Source organism: Larimichthys crocea, chromosome XI (genome assembly GCF_000972845.2).
Source record: "Larimichthys crocea isolate SSNF chromosome XI, L_crocea_2.0, whole genome shotgun sequence".
NCBI lineage: Eukaryota > Metazoa > Chordata > Actinopteri > Sciaenidae > Larimichthys > Larimichthys crocea.
Window position 1 is genome coordinate 13329255 of NC_040021.1, and position 27111 is coordinate 13356365.

Below are 27111 nucleotides of genomic sequence, written 5' to 3' on the forward strand. Positions count from 1 at the left end.
TTTTGAGTGTTTGTAAGAACACAACCCAGTAATTTTGCCACTCTCATTATTCAAGAAGACAGTTGTAATGACACACAAGAACAATGGGAGAGAATCTGGACCTTGAACTATTAAATATGCAAAACAGTTTCTCATACATCAAGATTCAGTGCGGGGCGTGAACATCACATCATATTTAAAACAATTAACTTTTCTGACCAGAGATACACTGAGCCATTAGGATTAAAGTGTTAAAGCATCTACACTTCTTCACACAAAAGGACCAGTACTGTGAAGTGCAGCCAACAAGTAGCACAGAGATAATAATTTTATACTTCAGCTGTTTGGCCATTTTCAGACCAAATCAGGCTTTGCAGTGATTAGCTGCAGGGTTGTGCAGCGATGTGTGGGTGTGTTTATTTGTGATTAAATTAGTGGTGCTCTCTCTTCATTCATCCTCTATGTCGCTCAAACTCTCTCTCTTTCTCTCTCTCTCTCTCTCTAACAGGCAGACAAACAAAAGGAAGCTACGTGGTATCGCTATTTTGCAGCATAGACTGCGAGCCAGACGCAGACGTCGAAGCTGGGTACTCGAAATAAACCAAGTGAGGACACAACTGAGAGAGTATTATAGTTCAGATAGCCTATAGCACACGCTTTCAATGATACTTAACTGTAGTGGATCACAGGATGGACCACTGCAGCAGCTTGCCCGTGTTGCGATTAGCCTTTTAGATGAATTAACACTAACCCCAGGATTGGATTTCAGTCACGTGACGAAAGGGGGCAGATAATAAAGGATAGTCTTTGGCATTGGATGTCAGCGTCCTCCTTGATCTATCACATTTCTGAGTTTCCAGATGCCCCCTATATCAGCAGGACACAAAGTTTTGTTGACCCATTCATCCACTCCACCACCTCTAACGTCACACTGCTCCCTCCTCTGCTTTGCTGCCACTGGAAAACCGTGTTTTTTCTCGGGAGGACGGTCTCTCTCACTCACGCACATGCACAATTGACTAGTAGTTAACACTTCCCTCATCAGCACATTTCTCCCCACGTCTCACCTTTGCCACACCTTTATATGCCCTTCACTCGTCTCAATACATCTTCCCTTCCTCCTCCCTCTCTTCCTCCATCCCCATCTTTTGAGGTATCTCTGCTTAAACCTTACTCCTTCCCTCTCCATCCTACCTATACCTGCCTACATCTCAAATCCACCGCTCTGCTACATTTTTCTGTCCGTATCCATCCTCTCTCCTCTCCTTGGTGCCACCTTGTCTCTCTGTCCCAATCTGCAGGAGCTTTATTTAACTATCTATCCATCCTCCACACCTTCTGCTCCTTCCTCTGACCTTGTCTGGTCTACATTTATTTGTCTTATCCTTGCCATGCATCCCTCAATCCCTGACTTAGTCCTCCCTACATCTATCCCTTTCTGCTACATCCTCACTTGCCCTTCACTCCTTCCCTCCCTCCTTTAGACCCACATTATCACCACTAGCACACACACACACATTCACAAAATCACACATGGACAGACTGCACCATCACCTTTACACACACACACACACACACACACACACAAATTCATGCAAGTAGGCAGACACTCGACACGGTAATCAACCCCACACATGCAGAATCACACACAAAACATCACTCCTCTGGTTTCCCACATCTCACACAAACACACACTCACACACTCTCAGATGTAATCACTGTGAGTGCTGAGAGTGCAGTGCAGAGGTGTGAGACTTCTAAATGCTACTGCCTGCCATCAATCATAAAATCCTTTCTGGGGATTGGACAGCTGACACTGTCGGCATTACGCATCGTCCCCTTTCATTTCAATCAATCACGTCCTCCGCACTGCAAAAGGCCTAAAGATTGCCAAATGATATTGGCTTGCTTTCATCATGAATGATTATGTTGGATGAGAGGAGAGACTTGCTTTGTGTTAATGTTTGATCAGGTTATGTGTTTTAGTGTTTTTCAGTTAAAGCTTTCAAAGATGCTGCCTCTGAAAGACGTGGGCAGTATCATGACTACTGGTAGAGGTGCGCCATGATGTGGTATAAATTTGGCTATACAGTTGGAACCTCTAAGTGCAGCTGCTAATGGGCTCTTGGCCAAAACAGACCATGACGCAGACACACCTTAGACTTGGTTTGGTTTTTAAAAACTTTGACATAACACTTAAAATAATCTGCAGACTATGCAGGGAATCAGTTGCTGCCAGAGGCGGCAACACGAGCAACCTCTTCTGTCAACCCCAAAATGAAACATGGCCGCGAGTATGAGGTTTAAGAGAAGTTTAAGAAAGTGCCAACACACATCTACCTCTGGCAAAGTTAAAAAACAAAACAAAAACACAATTCAGACATCACTGCCTGAGTCACTGGCTACTTTAGCTGCCTCACGGGAGGAAGGAAGATATTTTTAAATGCTTTTATTTGAGCATTTTGAATTGTGTTCTTAAGGTGGATATGATGGGATTGTGGACTTGGATGGCTGGAAATGTGAATCTATACTTAGTTGCCAGTTGATTAGGTCTATCTATAAGCAAATACATTCTAATAGAACATTGTTCCTATGTTCCTCTTCTATTGAAACTTGTTTAGATGCAAGCAGTGTCTCTCCAGCTCTTACAAGTAATGCTTACATATAACAATTACTGTTTATTGTTTTAAAAAACCACATTCTCGGTTCTATAACAAATTTGTCATGTAGAATAAAACAGAATAGAATAGACACTACTGATCCCTCTGGAGGAAATTCTTTTTTGACTCAAGTTTTTACATGGATTTTACCTTAAATGCTCATAGACATGCAAATGTTGAGAGACACCGCACATAGTGGCGCCCAGGGAGCAGTTAGGGGTTCAGTGCTTTGCTCAAGGGCACCTTGGCAGTGCCCAGGAGGTGAACTGGCACCTCTCCAGCTACCAGTCCACCCTCCATACTTTGATCCATGCTGGACTTTAACTGGACACACTCTGGTTCCCAAGCCAAGCTACTACCGCACCATGTAGTACAACATATTAAAGGTCCAGTGTGTAACATTTAGCAGGATCTATTGGCAGGAATTGAATATAATATTCATAAGTATTGTTTTCATTAGTGTATAATCACCTGAAAATAAGAATCATTTTGTTTTTGCTGCTCTAAAATGAGCCATCTATATCTACAGTGAGAGCGGGTCCTCTTCCATGGAGTCCACTGAAGCCCTGAGCAGACCAAACACTGATCTAGACATAACTTTTTGCTTTTTATGTGAATTCCTCAGCCTGAGTTTTTCCTACATGCTTAGAAGAACAGGGTGAGGCGTGTGAGAGTATTAATTTGGTTGCAACCTGCAATTTCACTGCTAGGTGGCACTAAATCCTACACACAGGACCTTTAAATTGATTTTAAATTAATACTTGAGACTGACTGACTGTTGCCAGAGTATTTTTTTTACCAAATTCCCGTTCGTAAAATTTCATACTTTTCACCACAGGACTCCAGAATAATTCCGCAATATTATATGTTTATGTTGTGGCCACCCACTGTGACTGATGAGGATGATGAGGATAAGCGGTTACAGATCATGTAAGGATGGATGTCGAGGCAACCAGTTCAAATTTTTTCAACCTTGTTTCAGAAAAAAAAAAAAATCTCTTTTTGGTTTGGTAGGATGAATCACCCTGAATCCTACAATTTCCATGAGTCTGGCCAACACAGCTACTGAACTGACGTTTCACTTCTTTCACGTCACGAGTCACAAGCATTTGCTTTACATACTACATGTATAATGTGGAGAGAGAGAGGTCTCCAGCCATCGTGAGAGACAGCGTGGGTCATGGTCAGCATCTCAATCCCTGAATCATGGGGCGGCGCACAACTAGGTATTTTTAACAGTTGCTCACCTTTTATAATGATGATTCAACACGGGGCAGTTTCATGCCCATCTGAGCATTAGAAGCACTCCAACTGTCAGTCAACACACAGAAAATGATCTTCCTTCTGCTTTCACAACCTTGGAAGCATAAAAAATAAACCCTCCACTTCACCACTCTATCATGACTGTCCTTTCTGAGGTAAAGTTGTACATAGCATAGACGTTTTCATAACACGGCAGACAGGTAGGTATGGTTGGGTGATTGACTTTGGTTTCAATCTTTCCCTAACCAAAACCCTCGAACCAAACGCAGACATTGTTTATTAGAAAACACGTCCAACAAGGTATTTTGTATTCTTTACATTAGGTTAATACTTTGTGTGTGAGCCTCATACTGGATTTAAATGATATTCTGTTGGAATTCTAAAGGAAACTATCATCTACTCTGTATACAGCTATTGTCTAACCAAAGAAAAAGGATACACAAGCTTTTTTCACATTATGTATACTGTATATTCATATATTCTATTTTTTGTGGTATTTTCCCTCAAGTTTTCATACAGGTGGCTCTGTAGGGATCAAAGCCCTAACCCTGATAGCAGCGCAGGCATACTGCTGGGGCACAGCATTGCTCTATACACAAGACTACATATGGGCTCCCCTCCTCACACACACACACACACGCACACAAATACAGAACGCCGCTGCCACCACCGTGTCTCCTACATTCAAAAACATACTGTGCTTCTATTTTGGTAAGACGCGCCTACAGTTTGGCTGATATGCTGATACGGAAACCGGTGCTGAAAGCTGAGACTGTATCCGTATCTCACTTTAGCTGCCGTATTCAAAAATACAAGAGATTGGCGGATCTGATTACTGTGTCTGTGTGTGTTTGTGTATGTGTGAGTATGACCGAGGGAGCAGGGGAAAAAAAATAGAGGGAAGTAGTTGGTATATGTGTCTATGTAAGAGAGAGAGAGAGAGAGAAAGGGAGGGAGTTAAGAGTGGAGCCACACCAGAGGGCAGGTGTGTAAGGTAATAAGACTAAATCAATTCATACTGAGAGGGTGAGCGAGGGGAGGAAGAGGCAGGAGAGTAGAGGAGGGCATGAGAGAGAGAGAGAGATGAGTGGTGAAGGAAAAATGATTACAGGTAAAGATGAAAGTGTAATGTTGAGTTTTTTTTTTGCTCTCGCACATCACCCAATATCTTTTCTAGTCCTTAAAGGGATTCAAAACAGAAACAAAATTCTTCTTCAGTGGTGCCTTCAGGGACCCTGTGAGGAAAAGCAGATCCTCTGAATTCATATTGCAAGACATCAGAGCAAAGAACAGCAAAGCGGCATCTCAGTGTCTGTGTGTACACGCCTGGCAGTGCGTGGATATGAATTTGAGCATTGCATGGCATTGTGTGTTCATTTCATGTGTGTGTGTGTGTGTGTGTGTATGTGTGTAAGAGAACAAAGACAGAAGCAATATATTTATAGATCAAAATAATGGCAGCTTTTGGAGAAGTGACAGAAGACCTTGGCAGGCAGCAGGGAAAATGTGACCCATCGCAGATAAGGAAGCTGCTGTCAAAACATGCTTTTGTACCATCTTTTTTTTTTTCAGGCTACCAAAACACAGAGGCTAACAAGTATCAAAGCTGCAAAATGATGTGCTTAATCTTTTGTTCTGAAAACAGAAATGTGCCCGTCGAAAGTGGAAGTGGAAGTGATCTGCATGCCTGATATTCATGTACTAATAGCTACATGAAGCAGAGCTGGAAGCGAGAATCACGTACAGTTTGTTTGGTGGCTTAATTGATTAATCAACATTTTTTTCATTTATCAAGAAAAAATGTCAACATTCACTGTGGTTCTAGCTTTATAAACCTTTTACCTGTCTATACATTTTGGAGGTTTCAATCAATCAATCAATCAATCAATCAATCAATCAATCAATCAATCAATCAATCAATCAATCAATCAATCAATCAATCAAACAATCAATCAAACAATCAATCAATCAATCAAAAAGAAACAAAAAAAATACAGAATATACATCTTCAATCTATACTTTAGTTTAGACATACCAGGATGTACGCTTATTCATATAAAGCTATAGCCAGGAAGTGATTAGCTTAGCTTAGCATAGAGACTAGAAGACTAGAAGCAGTGCTTAGCTAAGCATAAATACAGTGATATCGACATGCTCTTCTAACTTTCAGTCAGATGGCAATTTATTTCATAACATACGTCGCAGGCTGCACAATGTAACAGTGGTACAAAAGTGGTACAAAACAGTTAATGTAGCAGAAAGCTTGATTTTATGTATAATGTTTATGTGGAGAATATTACAAGACTGATCTGATTACATTGCAAGACTTAAACCAGATTTAAACATTTTCGAATTACGCAGCAACGGACTGTCTGTAAATGATCTCCACCCCACTTTTCTTCAGAGCTGTCAAATGCACTGCTGCGCCCGTAGGGGAGAATCACCACTATAAATCAAGAGACCCATTATTGGCATCTCTCTGTCATCATCTTGCTTCAGAAAGAAATATGGTCTCACATGAGCTGAAACAAAAGAACCTGCCCAACAGCAGGTCCAGACAGCCAAACTCTTTGTTTCCATGTTTGTTTCCTGACACTGAACCTTGAGTTCAGGTTTGCCATCTAATTCACGTTCTATTTATAGCAACATTTCTTACATTAGCCAGGTTTCCATCCACATGTGACATCCATTTTAGGCAAACTTACAGAAAAATCTACAAAAGCAAATGCCAACGAATGTGTGTTTCCATCCACTACCATTATTAGAAGTTGAGTGATTACTAATACTCCTTGCCATTAAACCAATTGAGAAGAGGAAGGGTGCAAGGAGATGACATAATTAAGAGTCAGAGAATGTCAGCCACGCTTGATATGGTGGAAAATGTAGAAAAACCTGATGGACTCACTGGGGAAGATCTCGTAAGGAGACGGCAGAGTGATGAGAACTCACTCTATGTTTCACATAATAATGAAACAGCAACATGTCTTTCTGCTGGATATTTCAGAAGAAGGTAAAAAAACTAACTGCACTTTATTCTACAGTATATAATATATTCTATAGTCCAACTTAAGGGTCAGTTGTACCAATTGCGCATGGACCAAATGAACCAAGGCTTTAGTGAGTTTTTTAGCCATTCTGGTTCAGCAATGTTATAAATATCAGGATGTGTCCAGAGCCCCCTGCAGTACTCCCTGTACTCCACATACATGACTGTGTGGCCACATCTAACTCCACCACCATCATTAAATCTGCTGATGACACAGTCGTGATGGAACTGATCGCCGATAATGAAGGAAAGGCCTTCCTAGAGAAAGTGACTCACCTGGAGAACTGGTGCCAGAACAAACTCAATGTCAGCAAGACTACAGAGCTGACAGTGGACTTTGGGAAGAAGCAGGAGAGGAATTACCATCCCCTCAGGATCTGTGGTGAAGAGGGTGGACAGCTTCAGATACCTCAGTGTCTGCATCACAGAGGACTTATCATGGTGAAGACACTTCAGGCTGCCCCTCAAGGTGCTAAAGACTTTCTATACCTGCACCGTAGAGAGCGCCCTGACGGGCAGCTGTACCAACAGGGACTGTCTGGCCCTGCAGAGGGTGGTGCAGTCAGCTGAACACACCATCAGATGTCTCTCAGCTCTACAAGACATTTACAACAGGAGGAGCAGGTCGAGGGCTGAGAGCATCATTAAAGACGTCAATCACCCCCAAAAACACACTCTGCTGCGGTCAGGGAGGCGTTACTGCTGCCTGAAGGCCAAGACAGAGAAGATGACGAGGAGTCTCTTCCCTCAGGCCATTCGGGTCAAACTAGTGACTTTACAAACACACATAAATTATAATACATCCACCTACCTACCATACATCACTGTCATACTAATGTCACCTTATATTGCATATATTATTATGCACTGGTTGTGTTTCAATTTTCTGAAACTCAATACTGGTTATAATCCTGTTTTGTCTCCCTGCTGAAACGCACACTATATATTCTATTTTAAATATATTTTATTGCATTAGATGTTCTATATTTTATTGTTTGATTCACCTTTATTTAGTTACCTATTTGCTGGACTTGTTTTGTTTTTGTTAGGCGCTCGAGAATTTCAATATTGCACTGTGTAGAATCGTAAATGTGATAATAAAAACAAGATGAAAACACCTTTCCGTCGTTCGGACAAGATTTTGCAAGGTCATGCAGATATACAGGCAGAGATATGTTGAATGGGAGAATTGTGTATTCAGTGGAAATACGCTAAAGCTCACACACTTGTAAAATTTGATGATGGTAGAGATACGTGTAAGTGTTCGGTGCATCTCTTTATCTATTACATCATCCTTCCATATATTACAGGAGTCATGATTAGCCAGCATAAATGTAAAAACATTTGCAAAGTAAGTAAAAGGAGATGATTATTATCACATTAGGCATTGTGCTACACTACCTTGTGACTGCAGCTGAAGCATGTTGCACCATCTGTTTTGTTGCTGCACTGACGTCTACAAAAGTGCAAAACTAAAAACTGACAAAAACTAAGCAACAAGTATCAGTAAACTGGAATTTGTGTAAAACTGCATGTTAGTCACCTTCATATTTCAGCACCAGATGTACTCTGAGGAAGTATTGTGAAAGTCATCTGAGATTTGTTCACTGTAAACTCTCAAATTCCTGAGATGATTAATACTTAATTTGCAGAAGAACAGAAAGATCCGCTTCACTACAGACTGTCCTTTCATGGCTGCCAGAACAGAAAAATCAGACTGCATTCAGTTTCCTTATGTTTCAGTACCCATGAATAGATGCAGTCTGGGTTATATCTTCTTTGTGTGAATCGAACCTCTGAACCCGAGGAAGAGTCTATATTGACCAAGTGACAGCAAATCTTTAGTAGATAAATCAATAAAGGTCACGCGCCTTATTGGCCGGTCACTTTTTCCGACAATAACCTTTGCTTTTGGCCTGTTGTCAAACTTTGTCACTTTCTGGCTACTGTCCACTCCCTTTGACTGTGAGCCAATCACAGTGAAGCGAAAGAAAGGCTCAATGTCAAATGAGAGACTCGTGTAAAAGACAGAGACGGTCGGTAGGCTACTTATCACTCGACTATAACGAGCTAATTAATGAAGAAGCGCATAATATAATCGTCTTTGTAAAGTCTGCACAACTCTCTACAGCATAAGAAAATATTAGATAAAGCTTGTTAATTAACAAGCTGCGTTCTTTTATTCTTTCACCTCTAGCTTTGACACAGCAGTGCCTCATTATAAGAAAAAACAAACTATCCCTCAATATAAATTACTCTCCAATTTATTGCAGTTCAACTATCACACAATTTTTCCTCAGATTCTATAATGTGTGGCTCTGTAACCAGGCGAAAGACTTTCATCAGCTCTGTTCAGAATGACTGACTGCAGAAATATCAGATAATGAAGGGGACACAGCTGAGTGGCACTATGGTAAAAACACAGCAGCTGTCGTTTTCAGTAATCAGCTTCTGCTGAAATGTATCCATTCTACCATTTTTTAATAAAAAAAAACTCATAAAGCAGCGTTGTCATAAGGGTGTCAGATCAGAAAACGTTTTGTTCTAGACGGTATGGACAGATGACGTATTCTGTTGTTTGAGCTGGAGGATTTGTTGGCGACTAGTGATGTGTCTAAATCTGTTTTCCCTGACCCTAACCTAAGCCCAAATATATCTCTAACCCAACCAGTCATTTACTGTGATTCTTAACCTTACTCTTACCCGAGACCCAATGATATAATAATTGTAAAACTTACTTTGTGGATTTCGTTTATTGCGGACTATTTTTAGAACGTATCCCCCGCGATAAACAAGGGGCCACTGTATTCCCATAATAAGACAACACTTGCTTTTGAGTGCATGGAAGTAATGGTAATGTTGGCTGGTTAACAACCTGACTGCCCCATGATTTGTTACACAGAACTGTCTGGGAAATCATTGCTGGACAGGCACTTTCATCAAGTGTCCATGTGTCTATCACTGTCTATTACGGGCAACTGGCAACTACTCGGATCAACATCTTTGTCATTGAGACATTTGCTCTTCTTGCACTGAATAAACAATCTCCAGTTCTGATATAACTGATACAATAGGAGCATTTACAGGCTGCCATTGTTGTCTTCGAGGAAACAGTCAATCCTTGCACAAAGCGTTATCCGACAGCCTTAGCTGCCAGGAGACTGATTAGTCCGAAACTACTCTGTCTGGACCTAAATTGTACCCAGGTCACTGCTGTAAAGACTTCAGCCTTGATACATGGGAGGCATGATCTGGCAGGTAAGCTACCGAGGCACCCCGGCAACAAGGATTCTTGCGCGATCTTGTGATATTGTGTTCTCACAAGTTGTAGTGTTGTGAGTCAAGCTGCCTCAAAAGGTGTTTAATAGGTTTAAACCAGTTTGGTTAGGTGCAAAGGGCAGTGCCTCCGGTGGTTGCTAATGGGTCTCTTGGGTCTTTTGGATTCCTCGTCTTATTTAGCTTACTGGTATCTGGAAAGTCAGCCAAAAAGTTGAATTTGGCTTTGATTCGTCTCTTGTCAGACTACATCACTTACACAATATTTGCTCTACTTTCACAAAGTCAACACCCAACATATTTGGCTCTCTCCAATATCTTCCATTTATGGTCATTACAGATAACTTTGCAGTGTTAAACGACCCATTCATCCATTAATCATTTGTTCGTCTATACATCTTGTGTATCTATCCATCATCGACCCATCCCCTCTTGTTATCATCTGCCCCTCCCCGGCTTCCCCAGCTCATCTCTGCTGGCCCTCTCTCCATTCATTCATCCAAATCTCAACCCCTCCATCCCAGTATCGATCCACACACAGACATTCATCTATCCTCTATGAATATATCCATCCATTCTTCCCTCCCTGCCTCCCTGCCTCTCTGCCTCCTTCCTCCCATGGCTCCTTATCCCAGTCGAAAGGCTCCTACGGCAAGATTTAACACGCTCCACCACCTCCGCTGTCCCTGCACGTGAACACACACACACGCACACACACACACACACACACACACACATAAAGGCACTCCCTACAGGATGCAGACGCAAAGACACACAGACATCGTTTTCACAGCTCCCTGAGCAACTCAAATGGCCCGGGAGAGTCTAAAAGGAGAGACTAAAAGAAAGAGCATGAGAGAAAGGCTGAGAGACACAGAGAGAAAAGATTACAAAGCAACAATGATACAGAGATATAAAAATATGGTGTTACAGAATAAGGAACCAAAAGAGAAGGAAAGATGGTTAATAGAATAAAATTTGACATGAGAGCAATTTGCAGGTTTCTAACCACGTTTATGGAACTGCAGACGATATGATAAACTTCATAAACGATGTTTTATCAGGGGTATGTTTACTGCTGATGGAAGGACAGCGAGATCGTTAGCAGAAATAGAATTTACTTCTGTAGCAAGAAGCACGAAAAACAAAAACAAATAAAAATAATTTATCACTACTCCCACCTATAACCTAGTTTTTTTCCCGCTGATTTTTCAGCTAAATATCAAGTTTTGATAACTTCGTAATTCTTTCTGTGCTCAGCAACTTTCCAAGTCCCCAAAACTCCATTAGAATCAACAAAATATCAGTGTCATTCGTTGTTTTATTCTCCAGATAGGAAGTGTTCATTTGACACCAGTCATATCTCCATCTCATAATTATGTGTAATGAAGCTTGAGGCATTGCTTTGCAGTCTCTCGCCATTATGATTCGAGCGCTTCTTTCATGTAATAAGATCAAAACGACTGTGCAGGCGGAATATCAGAATTCACGCCGACAACAACAATAGCAACAACTACATCAACAGGATATTAGTTCTCAGAGAACAATAGGGGAGTGTTTCACCTTGAGGGGTAAATATATGGGAGCAGCAAGCCATGGAAAGCCACCGCCAAAACAGTTTTAAGTTTGTATGTCTGTCTGTCCATCCCTTCATGTCAAGCTGTCTATCTGCCTCTGTGTAAATATTGAGGCGGCAGTATTTGGCCAAACGCCATCTCAGCTCATCCATCAGCAGTGGTCACGCACAAGGTCAGCTTCCAGCTCCGTCGATACACATCTCTGCAGCTCAGCAGGCACACGCACCCGCCTCAAATCCAGTACATGACCTTTGTTGCATGTCGTTGCTTCACTTTCCCTCTCACTCTCCACCGCTGAGTGTCGATATGATACCGGCGGCGATTTTCAAAAGATGTGGTCAGGACTCGGGGAATGTGATGCAGGGAGATTGAAATTGGCCAGCAGATTGCTCTGAAGAAACAAGAAATCCAAAGTGACTGGCTACAGCAGTTTTGTCGGGTGCCCTCAACAGCAGCGGTTGAAGAGGGAAGGATTTAGGGGGATGCAGTGAAGATGACTTGATGAATTTTGGTTTATAAAAGCACTCACTAATAACGTGTATTAAACGGATTTTGATTTTTAGGAGATGAGCCTTTTGTGTGTGAACCCTTTCCACAGCAGCACATGGCTCTGCTTCTGAGCTGGGATCCCTGTCTGCATCTCCAAACTGGAAGCACGCTGTCTGCCATCTACTATAGGTAATACAGCGAGATGCATAAGCACCATACGAACACTACTTCAAGATAATCAAACTATCCCTTTAACTGAATTCAGTTTTAGGTTTGCATGAATCCTGTGTCTATAAAGCAATACGTGTTTTAAATTTTCTGCAGCTCAGATTTAGGACACATTCAGACAGTCAGGCACTGCAGCAAATCGCGGTGATTGACTGCCTCTCTTGACGCTAGCACTCCCTCACCCTCATACACTCTCGAAAACCATCAGACACAAACCAAAGGAAACTTCTTTGTGTCACTATCTTGCAGCATAAATTTGCGAGCCAGACACAGACTTCGAAGCTCATGTAAGTTCATGAAATAAACAAATCCATAGCACAACAGGTAGAGTATTGGCGGACACAGCGTGACGTCTTGCTGAGTTTTTCCAAAAGTTTGATCTGGCTCAACTTCTCTGCCGTGTTTTAGAGACCACTGCAGCCCACACTGCCACAGCCAAAACACCCTACCCTGCTCAAATTAATGGAAAATGCAGAATTCTGTTTTGAACGCGGCCTTAGGCATCCAAGTGGCATCCTGGCCTTAGCACCAGCAGCCAAGACTCATAGGTATTGTACTGTTTAGAACCGTGACTACATGTTAAGTAATATTAATACTACTTAATAGCAGCCTCTCCCACTTTTAAACATACAGTAAATATCAAAACTTTTCAGCCAAATGTTGGAATTGAGACCAGAGACTGTAACAACTGTGTTTTATAAACATATCTTGACACATAAAGTATTGCAATCCCACTATTCAGTGATAGTTCACATTATTTACTGGTAGATAACACTGTGTACTACAGTACAATGTAGTGCCACATATATAGGCACAAGAGTGTTCCCCACAGTAGATGTGATTCACACCATATGCGCGTCAGTTTCTCTGAGACTATAGAACAAACAATCCAAGTGTGTACAGGTTCAATTTAAAGCCTCCACTGAGCTGTGGGAGAATACAGATTGAGTCAGCTTTTCCAACTCAAACACAAAGATTTCACTTTTTACTGATTCTCCTCTTCCACAGTTTCACAGACTGTTTTATGATGACAGTGTGAGTTGATACAGTCTCATGGTTTTGCACCCTTTCTGTGAGCCTCCAAATGCTTTTACAAGACATGTCACAACTGGGAGAGGAACTCATGTTGTTTTTACAATAAAAACACCCAGGGTGGAAAATTGCAGTTTATGAGAAAGCTTACCAAAGAGAAAAGGCAGAACAGTGGTGCTGCAGTGAGCCTGGTGCTGGGCAAGGCTGTCTTTTTGAAGAAAGAATCTTTATAAAACTTTTTAAACTTTGCAACAACGCTAACAATACTGTGTCCTTCACTGAGGGCTGAAAGCAAATGAAAACATCCTAGACTTGTTGTCTCAGGGTTCATCACTGGGACTTATGGACCCAATCTACAAACATCTTGTTTAACGTATATGAAAGTGATTAAGTTATTACAATAAGAAATAGTAGACAACAGGAAATGAACAAAATTCTTTTAGTCGGTAAGTCGACCATGTTGGTGGGGACTAAAATACTTAATTTTTTTTTTTATTAATTTATTTTAAAGAAATATTGGACAGATGACGCTATGACGTTTTTGTTACATTCATGGTCCCCAGAGGGTGTATCATCTGATGATACCCTGACTTCGCCTTCTTGCGCCACCATGAGATTCACATTTGTGTGACATGTCTACACAGCCACAGGATGAGTTGAAATTTGCTGTCCTCCAAAAGATTAATTGTAATCATTTTGGTAACCAATTTTTCCAAGTGTTTGGAAAAGTACCAAATACCTCCAACTAGGGACATCCTCACCAACTTCAGCTGCACTCTCTGTTTTGTGCTTATTTGCTTATTTGGGAAATGGTTTAAATGAAGTTTTATAACTAGGTTAAGGAAATGCTGATGTTAGCATTGCACTTTAAACAAAGTTGTTTCTAAGCACATCCTTACAGAGCTGCCTTAGAATAGCTTCAGTCTTTTAGTCTTGTTATGTAATGTTGTTATGAGAAAACACAATGAATTACAGATGCTAATGAAGCATTTGCTAGGTAAGACAGGGGGATAGTCTAAAACTCTCTAAGGCACAAGCGACTCATTGACTTAAATATGATACCAGGAGCTAAGAGTAGGGCTCAAATACCTAGACAACCACACACTTCCGTTACTCTATCTAAGCCATCAGAGATCAATCGGTGAGAGGAGAAGCACTGTCACCTCCAGATGTTAAATTGTAAGAGAGCTTGTCATCAGTAGCAGCAGTCTAACATCCAGGCTGGCTGGGAGGCTCTAACAGCCTTCTGCACAGTCCTTGGACACATTCCAGCGTAAAAATGTACCTTGCTGCACATTTTCCTTTGCAAAAGTTGGTCTTTTTCCAAACCTTAATATATCGATTGAATCTGAAGACTCCGAAAGTGCTAGTGCAGAATTATGTGCTATTTGCTGACAGCTTTTTGACGGACTTCTTTGGCTGATGGATTTTTTTACCCCCTCCCCCAGCACAACAAATACGGGGCCACATTTACAACCAAACAGTATTAGTCAACCAGACAAGATTTTCCCCCTTACACAGTATCGTCTGCTTGCTATTTATCACAACACCCCAGACATTCCAGATGTTGAAGCTTTTCCTCTCTGACAGCTTCAGTTCAATAAGCAGGACATCTGTGATGGATCTATAGTAAATATTGAATACTTTTATTTATGATTTGATTTAGTTTTTTAGTGGAACATAGAACGCAGACACTTTTTTATCATGCAGAGTTTTTAAAACTTGAGATGACTGTTCACCATGACAACAAACCACCCTGATTATGCAGTGTATTGCTATCAACAGCAGTGTCAAGCAAAGCTACTTACACTTTTTAGTGCTGGCATTATTTGGTGTTTAAAACATCTAACTTTAAAATAATTTAGCATTGGTGAAGCGAAGTAGTTCATTTGCAAAGAGCTAGAGCCAAAGATGAAAATCAATGCTGAGAACTAAAAAAAGAAATAAGTGCTTTCATTCTGTGTTAGCATCCTAAAGGAAGCAGAGGTTTCCGACAGAGCAATTAAAAATATCTTTTAGCTCGGACAGAGCTGATCCATTTGTCTGACCTGTGATAACGTGTATCACAGCACCACAGTGCATCACCCCGAAATAAACTAAACATCTCCCAGTGAGGTTGACTGTCAATAGTACTGTAATTGTTTTGGGAGAGTTCAGCCTCTACAGGTATACTTCCTGCTGCAGAAATATTACTTCTGCACCATTGCAACAAAAAAAAAAAAAAATGGTCACAATTGAACCACTGTTTCCTAGCACAGGCTGATTGGCTTGTTGTTTTCCTGTCTGTACAAGAATCTGCAGGTGAACACACTTATGGTGCAAACACACTGACAGATGTCAAGTCCAAGGAGCATATTCATTTTCGAAAGACTTGTTTTTTCAAAATACAAGAACAAAAGTTAAAATCTGTGTTTTTTTTCTGTTCCAAAGCCAACATCATCACGCCCAGTTAATTAGTTTAATGCCTACAATAGTAACCTAACGTTATTTTGCAATGGGAAGGGGACTGTCATTAGCTTCTATATCAGAAATGTGCTTTTTTTTTACTGTAGCACTACCATGAAATACACAAAGTATACTGTTTTGACTGTATTCTCTGTAGATATCAAATGCATATTTAAAACTTTTAAAAAAGGCTTTTTAACTCAACCGGTCACGGTCAAGTTTTTCCTTGTCAACGTCACCAAGTGCTTGCAAGTGACAGTTGTCACAGTCACTAGCTTAAATCTGTGTGAAATTAATGGCCCTTTGTCCACAAGCAAAAACAAAAAAAAGTCTGCTCTTAGAAGGTACAGATTTTCTCCACAGGAGCTTAAACAAGGCAGGAAAATGACCATGACTTCCCATTGCCTCTAAGCCACTTACACACCAACATTTACCAGCAATTTCTCAAAAAGCCTGCACTTTTCAAGACACTGTTTTACTGACAGCTGAAAGCAGGAAAAGTACAATACCCCTTAATCACAGAACACAACTTCAACAATATAAATGCAGCTCGGACTGATCCAGGTTGGAGGTCTGATTTGTTACAATGGACCGGTGCTTCACCTACGATCCTCAACAGGGCCGGTCGTGAAAGCTTGTCTTGTTCACAGCACATCGAATGCATTGCCGGTCAAGTCAGTGGCCAAGGTGTGATGTCTAAATTCCCCCGAACGCAGACAGGCAGGGAGAGAGGGCGAGAGAGGAGGTGGAGACAGATAAAGAAATGAAAAGGCAAGAAATATGTAGACATGGGCGAAAAAAACACGATTTTAAATCTATAGACTCACAGTTGAGATTGTGTGCGGCCTTTGTTGAAAGCAGCGTTGTACCTAAAGGATAGCAAAGCCTTTTTATCTCACTGAGTTGTGGCAATAAGGAAGAAGTCATGAAGATTATGTTGGTTGCCAGAGTGCAGGAGCTCCGTTCAGGTCCATTCACTTCGAGCTCAAAGCACTCTCAGTGCATGGATTTGGATTTTAATATTGCCAACAAAATTATTTGGTGGTTGGACTAGAATCAGACTGAGTAGTAATATCTGAATTTAATAGACAGTTTATTTCAATTTGCAAACCGGTTCAATGGCAATTATTAAACCAAAAGCCAATATGTCTTCTATTTTATGTCAATTTGCGGAAATGTTTTCCCATAATTCCACAGTATAATTGGAGAAAATCCAGCATCTCAAAACTGATATATCTGTGTCTTGTTTTTCCTAAATGTATCGTAGATAAGTATTGCCGTCTGGGCTTGAATGTCTGCACAGTCACTATTTTGCAATCAGGTAACACACACGGCTCACATGCAGAGATACAATTTCTGCATTCATGTCGCAGCTTCCAAGTGGTAAATTATTCATTGCGTCCCTCGATGGTGGAAATGTCACAGGAATGTAGTGCCACAGACAGACAAACAGTGTCTCAGATAGCCTGTGGCTGCTGTATATGTCCAGTCTTGTTACAGTACGTGTGTACACTCTTCATCTTGAAGTCTTAGTGTAAAAATTCTAAATGTGCACGAACAATTTGGGTTATGACTGAATATGTTTCTCAAAATTTCCAGCTCTGATAGCTTTGTTTTTTATTTCTAAAAGATCAATTATCCATCTATTCTATTGGATCATCAATTATCTCACTGTAATTGTACACTACGCTGAATTGCAAAGCTATAATTCTACACCATTTACTCTATTCAATTAACTTGCACACCAGCAACATAATTAACGGTCCATCAATATAAACACCCACCAACCGTCTGCGCGAGCTCTGCTGAATGAGCCAACGGAGCGAGGCCATCGGTTGCCATCCTGTTACCTATCACGCCATTGGATGATTTTAGTCATCATCTTTGTGACAGCAGCTGGTGGGTGTGTGAGCTGATATAGCAACAAGGACCACAACCATCACCACAGAAAGTGAGTCACCATGCACGGCATATGTGTATCTGTGTCCGTGTGTGTGTGTGTGTGTGTGAAAAGATGTTGGTAACAACACCATCTGATCTGCAATGATCTTCTTGATCTCGTTCTGTTTGTATAAACTCACAGCACTGTGACACACTTTGCATGTGTTTCGTCTTTCGCACCGTAACTACTGTTGCCATGTGGAAACATTTGAAGTTGAACTGAAGTTAATTAAATAATGAAGAAATTTTGCATTGTTATTTGCAACTCGCTAGGATTTAAATAACCCAATTCATTTTTCTTCAATTCATCTTCTACAGAAAAAAAGTTCAGCTTTTGGGAAAGATGCTGTAGAAGAAAACATTGACACGACTCATATTTACACTAAAAAGTCATGTCAAACTCGATAGTCGATTAATCAAATTGGTTGATGATGATCATTGAAAATGTGTTCACAGTGACACATGCATAATAAACCTTACAATATCCTCAAAAATGTATGTATATTGGAAAGTCCACTACTTTCCAAACTTGTAATCTTGCCTCTAAACAGTAATGCCAAATACATAAGAATTTGTCAAAATACTCAGCTCTGTCCGCAAGATGATAAACAAGCAACCTGTGAAATACTTGTTGAGTTTGGACTGACCACGGCTATGTGCTATCTTGCTAGAAGAACTATAACGACATTAGCTGGAATCAAGTAACAGATTTTCAGAGCTTCCTTGCTTACTTGTCTCCAAGAAATCTCCCTTTTTGTCCAGTGTATAAATATGAAATAGTATCGCAGGTGTCCGCGGCTACAGACAGGTTGAGAAGCGAGAGTGAGGATAAATCCACTTTTTAATCTCAAAAGTTAAAAAAAGCTGTCATCCCGCAGGTAAACAGCCCCAGATCAGAGCTGAATTCAGCGTGATTTCTTCCTCAAGAAGATGCCCTCGGGTTACCTCCAGATGACTGCTGAGGCCGGGTCGGCTAGCAGCAGCTCTGCCCTCCGCCTGGCTCGCTACTTCTTTGTCCTCAGGCTGTGAAGTGAAGGCAGACTGAATGCTACAACGACTCACTATCGCTTCCCAAGGCGCAAGTGGTATTACAGGGACATACGGGTTGAAGCTCTATAGCATAGCATAAGGCACAGTAAATGCATTTAATATCTACAACACAACACACAAGATGTCTTTGACACAACGACATGGCTGTTACCTCACGGTCTGTTGATAATGTTAGATAATTTTTTTAAGGTTTAAGCATTCATGAACTAAAATTCTGGACTATGTCACATATTGTACCTTTAAAGGTGGAATATAATGTGTAGTGTAGTCTGTTTTTGATATCCTAAAATGAGCCTTTTATATCTACAGATGTCGTGGGTCCTTTTCAATGGAGACCATGTTGCTACAGTAGTCCAGGATATAAATGTTTTGCGACATTTCGCAGCTACTGTAGTTTTCTCGTCATTTTAGGAAGGATGGGGTGAGGCATGGGGTTGCAATCAGCAGCTACACCGCTAGATGCCAGTAAATCCTATACACTGGTCCTTCAAGTGTTTCAGTCATTGTGAAAATGTCAAACATTCCCTCATTTCTGCTTCTCCATTGTGAGGATCTGCTTCTCAATTTTCTCTTATGTGATAATAAACTAAAGTGTTTGTCAGATGCAATAAGTAATTTGAAGATGTCACCTTGGGATTTAGAAAATTGTGAAGTGTCTATCACTAATCAGCCCGACTTTCAAGTCTAAAGAAAGGAAAGCAGAAGATAATTATTTCAAATTATCCAGCACTAATGTGGTCCTCTTTGCTGTGGTTTGACACCCACATAAAGGTAACTCAGCACACACACAGCAACACACTACATTTTAACTTGGATCACACTGGCAGACCTGACCTGACTAGCTAACCCTAACCCTAACCCTAACCCTAAGACGACCTGGTGGGACTGTTTAGATTTGACACATGGTGATGTCAGCTGTGTAGTAGACATATCTCCAGCCTGGATCATTGATCTCTGCTCAGCTATGGTGACATCACATATCTTGCCAATTAACCTAACTAATGAAGCAGGAGAAAAACTGCTGTTAAGAGTTACACAAGACATCAGTTCCACTACATAAGACACACTGACCACCGGCATTGTTTTCTACCCTTTGAGGTCAACTATCAGGTGGAAGCTCACATCGTAAAAACAATTACCTCCAGCAGGGGGGTGGGCAGAGAAGCAAGCAGAGGGGAAAAAAGGGCTCTCTTTTAATTTGTGGTCAATTAGGTTGCCTTGAACAAAGAAGGATTGCGAGCAGTGCGGTTTCCTGTGGCTAACTACTACTCAACCCTGTGTAAAACATAGCGTCTCGATATCTTTCTTCGTGCATACTGTGGAGAATTGGTGTTTTCTAATGAAGATGTGGATTTCAGGAGACTCCTGTCTAAATAGCTGCAAGTATAACAGAGCTAACTGTGCATGGCCAAACTGTAACATACAGTTAGACCTCCAGCTCAGCTAGCGGTGGCATCAGCTGGCTAAGCTATTACAACAGTTAACAGAGCAAAACATGTTGTTGACTATGGCATAGCATTAGTTCCACCGCATTAGACACAATGACTATCACTGTGACAGCATCTCATTCACAAGCACACACACACACACACACATACACGAACCCTCCCTCTCTTTTTCACCTACGGATACACACAGCATCCCCATTTACAGCACAATGGCGTGTTTCGTGTACGTACAGCACATGGCAATCTCGTTGGTATTGTGCTACGTGTTAAGTAACGCAGCGGTTGTTCCTTTTTTGAATGAGAATATCCATAGAAATGTCCCATTTCACGGCACAATAGACCTTTTACGAGCACCCCCCCCTCACACAATGAGAGTCATACACATTAATATCCTGCGGTAAATTAGGTGATTTTCATATATCGTGATCTTTTGTACTGAATACAAACGCACACACACACACACACAGACACAGACACACACACATGCAGACATACACAGGGTATCGTGTCCGTAACAGTGTCCCATTCAACGTGACAATAGGTCTTCAGTTTGCACGTACATAACTGTACATGACTCCATGAGATGAGAATGCTATCAGCACAGGCACTCATGTTTATGCATATGTGCACGTGTAGGCAATGTCCTTGTGTCTATATCACAGTGTCTCTACACAAGCAGAGAAAGCACTGTTGCATTATTTTCATAAATCTATACTGTTTAAAAGAAACGCAGTTTTTATTTTGAGTGGCACTACTTTGCCTAAATCTCTGGACTCTGCTTCGACTTCAGGTACTGATGTCCTTTATTTCCCAGGGCGGCCTCCAGAGAGTCTCGCCTGAACTTATTTTCCAACTGTAGCTGTTTTTTTGTTTTTTTTTGTGCTGATACTGTGCACAGTAATAATGTTGCTGTGGTTACATGTAGCCAAAGTGAATAATGACAGCAATCAACGCAACAAGCAGCCGCCGTTTGACAGCTGGTAATAAATAAAAGTCATCCACCTCACTCTGAATGATTGCTGAAAAAAAATTGTATTTTATTTTTTTATATTAAAGCTGCACTAACAAATACCTTTAATATAAATAATGGGTGTAATGACTGTTTGATGTGACTCGTAGTGACTAACTCTGCAGTTCGTTACAGCTTCATGGAGCATTTTAGCATCTATGAGCTCATTGTTTTGGTTTTAGGGCCCCAAAAAATGTATTGATTTGGTTAACTCTTACCACTCTGCTTCCAGTTGCAGCTGTTTTCAATGAAGAGGTTCCCCTATACTCACTGTACACTACATGCTGATGCACCAAACAGCAGACAGACAAAGTTAGCTGCCAGCTGGTGAACACAGTATTATATATATTATAGCATTTAGCAGCTAAAGAGCTAGATATTTCCCTCTGGGATTATATCCATCCATCCATTTTCTCTAATCGCTTCTCCTCATCAGGGTCATGGTAGGCTGGAGTCTATCCCAGCTAGGATTGGGCGAGAGGTCACCAGTTCATCACAGGGCTGACACATAGAGCTAATAACCATTCACGCTCACATTAGCTCACACTAGTCACCAATTAACCTGTTTGGACACACACAACTTCCACACAGAAAAACCCCAGGCGGGGTTCGAACCTTCTTGCTGTGAAGCGACAGTGCTAAAACACTGCACCACCGTGCCGTCTACACACACAAACACATTTCCAAATGAATATTAATGTTGCTAATTCTCTGTAAATAGTTCAACACGTTCAGTGTATGAACTTAATGAGGTCGTAACAGTGTTTGTAGCTTGTTATGCTACATCTAAGCAGTTAAAACGATGAATGCCGTATTAAGTTCCTCTTCTCTGATGGATTTCTCTCTGTATGACTGTTGAATGTTTCAGATGAAAATGTCTCTGCTAGTAAAAATCCATTGTACTATAGCTGTCCTGGAAATTCTTTGACCTGACAGAAGATCAAATGCATTTGGCCATTTTCCTCTGGGAAACACAAAGGACTAACCGACTTTTCTGTGTTTGCCGCTTCCTATTATTGTTCGGGTTTTAGACGGGGTTTTTTCTTTAGATGGGATTTTCTTTTTGATGTTAAAGGATTTGCCTTTTTTTTTTTCTTTTCGCTTGTGTTCCTACTTGCACATCCTCACATGTATGCACACATACACGCCTACAGACCCATCCTTCCCTCCCCATTGTCTTGCCTGGCACCAGTTTCCATTGACACAGATGGTGATGGGAGAAAGAGATACAAAGAGAGACCAGACACAGAGGGAATGGCAGCAGCTGATTTCTACGAGTTTCTATCAGCTTTGTTCCCCCCTTTCCCTCCGTCCATACATGTTTTCTCATAAATCACATGGACCTGTTCCATACATCTATCCATCTACCATCCATCCCTCCTTTACTGTACCTCAACTGCCTCAATTTATCACTCCCAGACTCCACATATCCATCAGTGCTCCATATGGACTCTTAATACCGTCTTAGAGCTCCCACCTACAGCAATTCATCCTTTCAATCAACCTATTCGTCAATCTGTCCCTCAAACCAGATCCTACCTTGTATCATGACCTTTTTACACACCTATTAACTTTTGAAAATGTGACCTTTCAGTCATTCATCTCTTTCCCTCCATCCATCCGTCTATCCACCCAAACCCTGCTTCATGTCTCGTCACCAAGATAAAAAAATCTTTTCTGATTCCTCATGAACTCTTACAAAATGTTACAAAAAACAACTTTGTCTTGATTGATCATAACAGGATCAATAGTAATCTTAACACTTACCAGCTGCATGCCACAGATGAAGGCCAAGGTGCACCTGCCGCTACAGCACCCCATGGTGTCCTCCTTCCTCCTTCTCTCCAGAGATCCACTCGGAGAAGAAACTCTGGGTAAAATTCCCAAATCTACCAGCTGGACCAAAAAAAAAAAAAAAAGCCCCCGGAGGGCTCGTCTGCCTGGCTGGCAGCCCAGGTAGAGGCGCTCCCTGCTCGGCCTCACAGGACAGAGTGCAGCCCCTGCTGCTACTCGCTGGAGCTCAGGGGACTAAAAGGTTACTACTTCATTCAAATAGAGGAGGGGTGTTTGCTGACAGGTAAACAGCCGGGAAACAACGTGGTCCCTTGGATTTCCAACACACACAGAGGGGGGGTCAGGGATCAAAGATGGAAGGTGGTCTTTGGGGAAGTCCACAGATTGTTGTTGATGAGCCTCTGCAAGTGAAGGCAGTCTGATAAATCAATCAAATCTCTTGACACAAAAGAAACCGACTCTTCTTCAAGTTATGTCCACACAAGGTCCACTTGTCCAGTCATCGCCTATGCTGGTGTCTAGAAAGTCCGGTCAACAACTATGTCCATTGAACGCATCCTCCCTCATCAACAGTGAATGAGCACAGTACAGTAATGCGTTCAAAGACTGTCAAAAGCTGTGAGAAACGGTGGGATTAGATGTGTGTACTCGCCGGATTAAACGCTCTTTTGTTTGGAGAAAAAAAAATCCCAAATAAGAGCTAGTTAGATTTAGCTCATTTGTTTCAGGGGTGGAGAAAACAAGTGCATGTGGTCCACGTCTTCTTGTCTCGTCTCAGGGGAAGTAACGGGCATGTAGCGGCAACATCCTTTAACGGTCAATCACACCAAACACAACAACAAAACACTGCGTCCTTAACACCAGAACCCGCGATAATAATCCAGCATATCTGCCTTTTTTTTCTTTCTTTCTCCTGAATTTGGTGAGTAAGAATTGTTTCGAGGGTGTTGTGATATGTCAAAGCTGATTTCGGCGTCTCTTCTGTTGTCTAATAAGAAGTCCTCCTGCTCCGGTTCATCTCAGCATCAGCTCCACAAACACAACCACACCGGTTTGTCACCAACCGTCAGCCGTTGGTCGGTTAATTCACTCCGTTACAGCGAATAATTCTCTACAACGTTAAACCAGAAAAACAAGAAAAAAAGCAGGACATTTAAAAAAAAATAAAAATAAGCATGTCCACGTTTCGGATGGAGAAGGGGACAGGGTGAAATTTCAGGTTGAGCTAAGTGTCCAAAACGTGAACGTACGAGCGGAAAATAACGGTTAAGTTTAAGTTTGTCGTCTCGGGGGTTTGTCTTCAAGGAGTGGAGGAAAAAAAAAGGGGGAGACAATGGGAACCGGGATGGACCAACGGACCGAGAGAGACAGCCGAGAGAGGAGCGTCTCTCGCCTGCCATCTGTCAAGTCAAACACCGCGCAAAAACACGGCTATTCCGCTGGGGAGTTTCAAAATAAAAGCATGTTTATCATCCTAATTTGGGAAGAAGTGCGACATTAAAGCAATAGCTGCATTTTCTCTGTGTGTGTAAATCTGTCCTCGCATTTTCACATGTAAAGATAATTTTATGGTTTATGATGCCTCAACGCAAATCACTTTCACTCTGATATACATAAATGTAGGTTTTTGTAAAATTGCAAGGACATTGCATTCTCTTTGCTTTAGGTGACATCTGCAGGGGTGCAAACTTTATTAAGTCTTAATTGGTCTTAATTGGTGACTGAGTATAAAAAATAGACAGTGTAAGTGTGACCTCACCCACAGGTTTCCGAAGAGCCATTTTGAAGCTCAAAAATCTTCTGCCTTGTGGCTAATCTGAAAATCTGCAAAGATGTGGATCATCAACGGCACTCACCTGTTAATCAAAGTGGCCACGCTGTTAATTATGCATATCTTTAAGCCTTAATACAGTATAATTTGAACAGGTGAGTTGAATAGAAATTCAGACTCAGAGACCAAACTGGTTTACCAAAAACATTTGGCTCGAGTTGGCTTTTCTGATCATGTTAAAAATGTTGGAGCTGTAAATAATTTGCTGTGCTTTACATCTCTAATGCAAAACTGCCCAAATGAGTTATGCATCACTAGACTGTGATCAGTTGTGGCTAGAATAAATAGGCCTTCAGGTTTCATAGGGGGATACAGACACTAATTGCACCTCAGCACAACTACTATATTTGAACCAACCATTTGATCCACTGAGCTTAGCGTGACAAAACTGAAGTTGCCTGAAGAAGTCTATGCTGCTGTTCCTGGTGATTGTAATTAAGTACGTCAGGCTCGCTCTGATTCTACTTTTATCTGCTCTGCCTTGTTATTGATAAGATTCATTGTTCCATATGGTCATGATCGGTTGTCATTTATTTTTATTTGAAGTTTTTCATACTCTTTTTTTTTTTTTAAGATTTGATCCTTTGGACTTTTTTTTTCAGGCTGTTATTTTGAAGGCAGCAGGATCTGCCTTCCGCCCCTGCTGTGGCTGCCTCTGGCTCACTTGATGAGGCTGATGTTCCGCTCGGCAGGGGAGCGGCGGGGCTCTTTTCACTCACTGAGTCACACAAACATAGACAGGGAGAGATGTAGCTCTGGTCGGCGTGCAGCTGCTCAAGAACATGGCCTTTAACCATTATTGTGAAGGAGTCTCTCTCTCTCTCTCTCTCTCTCTCTCTCTCTCTCTCTCTCTATCAGTGGGGAGTCCTGTCTGACTTGTCAAGATAATCAATTTATCCTCATTTGCCATTCACTTAATTGAAGGCTGAAGGGTTTCCTGACAATCTGCTATTAAGGGTGAATATTTAAAATAAGGGGACTGGGGGGCCAGAGTGTTTAAAAATTTAATGTAACGTATTAAAACTGCTCACAACTATTCATCAGTTATTGGAAGGAGCCTTGGGTTAACACTTGAGAGGGCATTACCTCATTTATGAATGACACTTAATTTAGCTCAGTAGCTCTGTGTTGTTCCCACAGTGGCTGCAGTTCAGTGAAAGCATCACAGCCAAATTAAGCAACAACAATAGAGAAGAAACCAGAAATTTCTCCCCAATTAAAGGTGGGAAATCACTCCCTGTGTGTGTGTGTGTGTGTGTGTGTGTGTGTGTGTGTGTGTGTGTGTGTGTGTGTGTGTGTGTGTGTGTGTGTTATGGGGTCACTTGTGCCACGCCTATAAAATGGCCAGCACTTTAAACAGACACAGAGGTGTAGAGGCTATCACTGCTTTAGCTATACAACATAATGGCCTGCTTTCCCCTCATCATCAATCTCTGTCACAGTCTACCCCTCCCACACACACACACACACACACATTCAGGAAAACAACACAAATGCGTTCAGATACACACAAACAAATGCATGCACACACACACACATACACACACACACAGGAGTTTAATTATGCCGCTAATCTTGAGTGACAGTGGCATGTGATTCCCCGGGGCCATGTGTCAAAGCATCCACCCATTCATCCATCCATTCCTTCTTCTATTTATCATCTCACCTACTTATTCATCCATCCATCGTCCCATCCGCCCATATTACCACTCCTCCGTTGTCGCTTCAACATGCCTCCACCTCTCTTTTTTTATATCATTTCCTGCTCCTATTCTTTCTTTCTGTCCCCTTCCTTGTCATCTACGCGGCCTTTGTAATAGTCACTCAAAAAAATTCACCCTCCCTAATTTTCTCCCTTGTCGCACATCATCTGCTCTTTCACAAAGGTTACTGACTGGGCCAATTGGGCCTGTGCCCCGAGGGGCCCTCTGACCACTGTGGGATGTTGGCCGTGGTTCACCTGATGGTGTGGGCTCAGGTGGTCGGTTTGTCAGCTCGGGAGTGAATATATCACATATGTTATTTGTGTGTGTAAATATGTAA

At 41.5% G+C, this 27111-nt stretch overlaps 2 protein-coding genes across 3 annotated transcripts in view; one reads left to right on the plus strand and one right to left on the minus strand.

Annotated features, from left to right (window-relative positions):
• The window catches only part of nkain2 (sodium/potassium transporting ATPase interacting 2), a 79907-nt gene extending 55217 nt beyond the window's left edge, over window positions 1-24690 (minus strand). The window contains exon 1 of one of the 2 annotated variants that reach the window (XM_010739313.3): window positions 23211-24684. In XM_010739313.3, coding sequence (XP_010737615.2) covers window positions 23211-23264 — 54 coding nt within the window. In that variant the 5' untranslated portion in view covers window positions 23265-24684. Of the gene's footprint in view, window positions 1-23210 lie in introns of both variants that reach the window. The other variant, XM_027283948.1, reaches the window with a different exon arrangement.
• trdn (triadin) overlaps window positions 1-27111 on the plus strand; it is a 112877-nt gene that overhangs the window by 57350 nt on the left and 28416 nt on the right. The window lies entirely within an intron of this gene.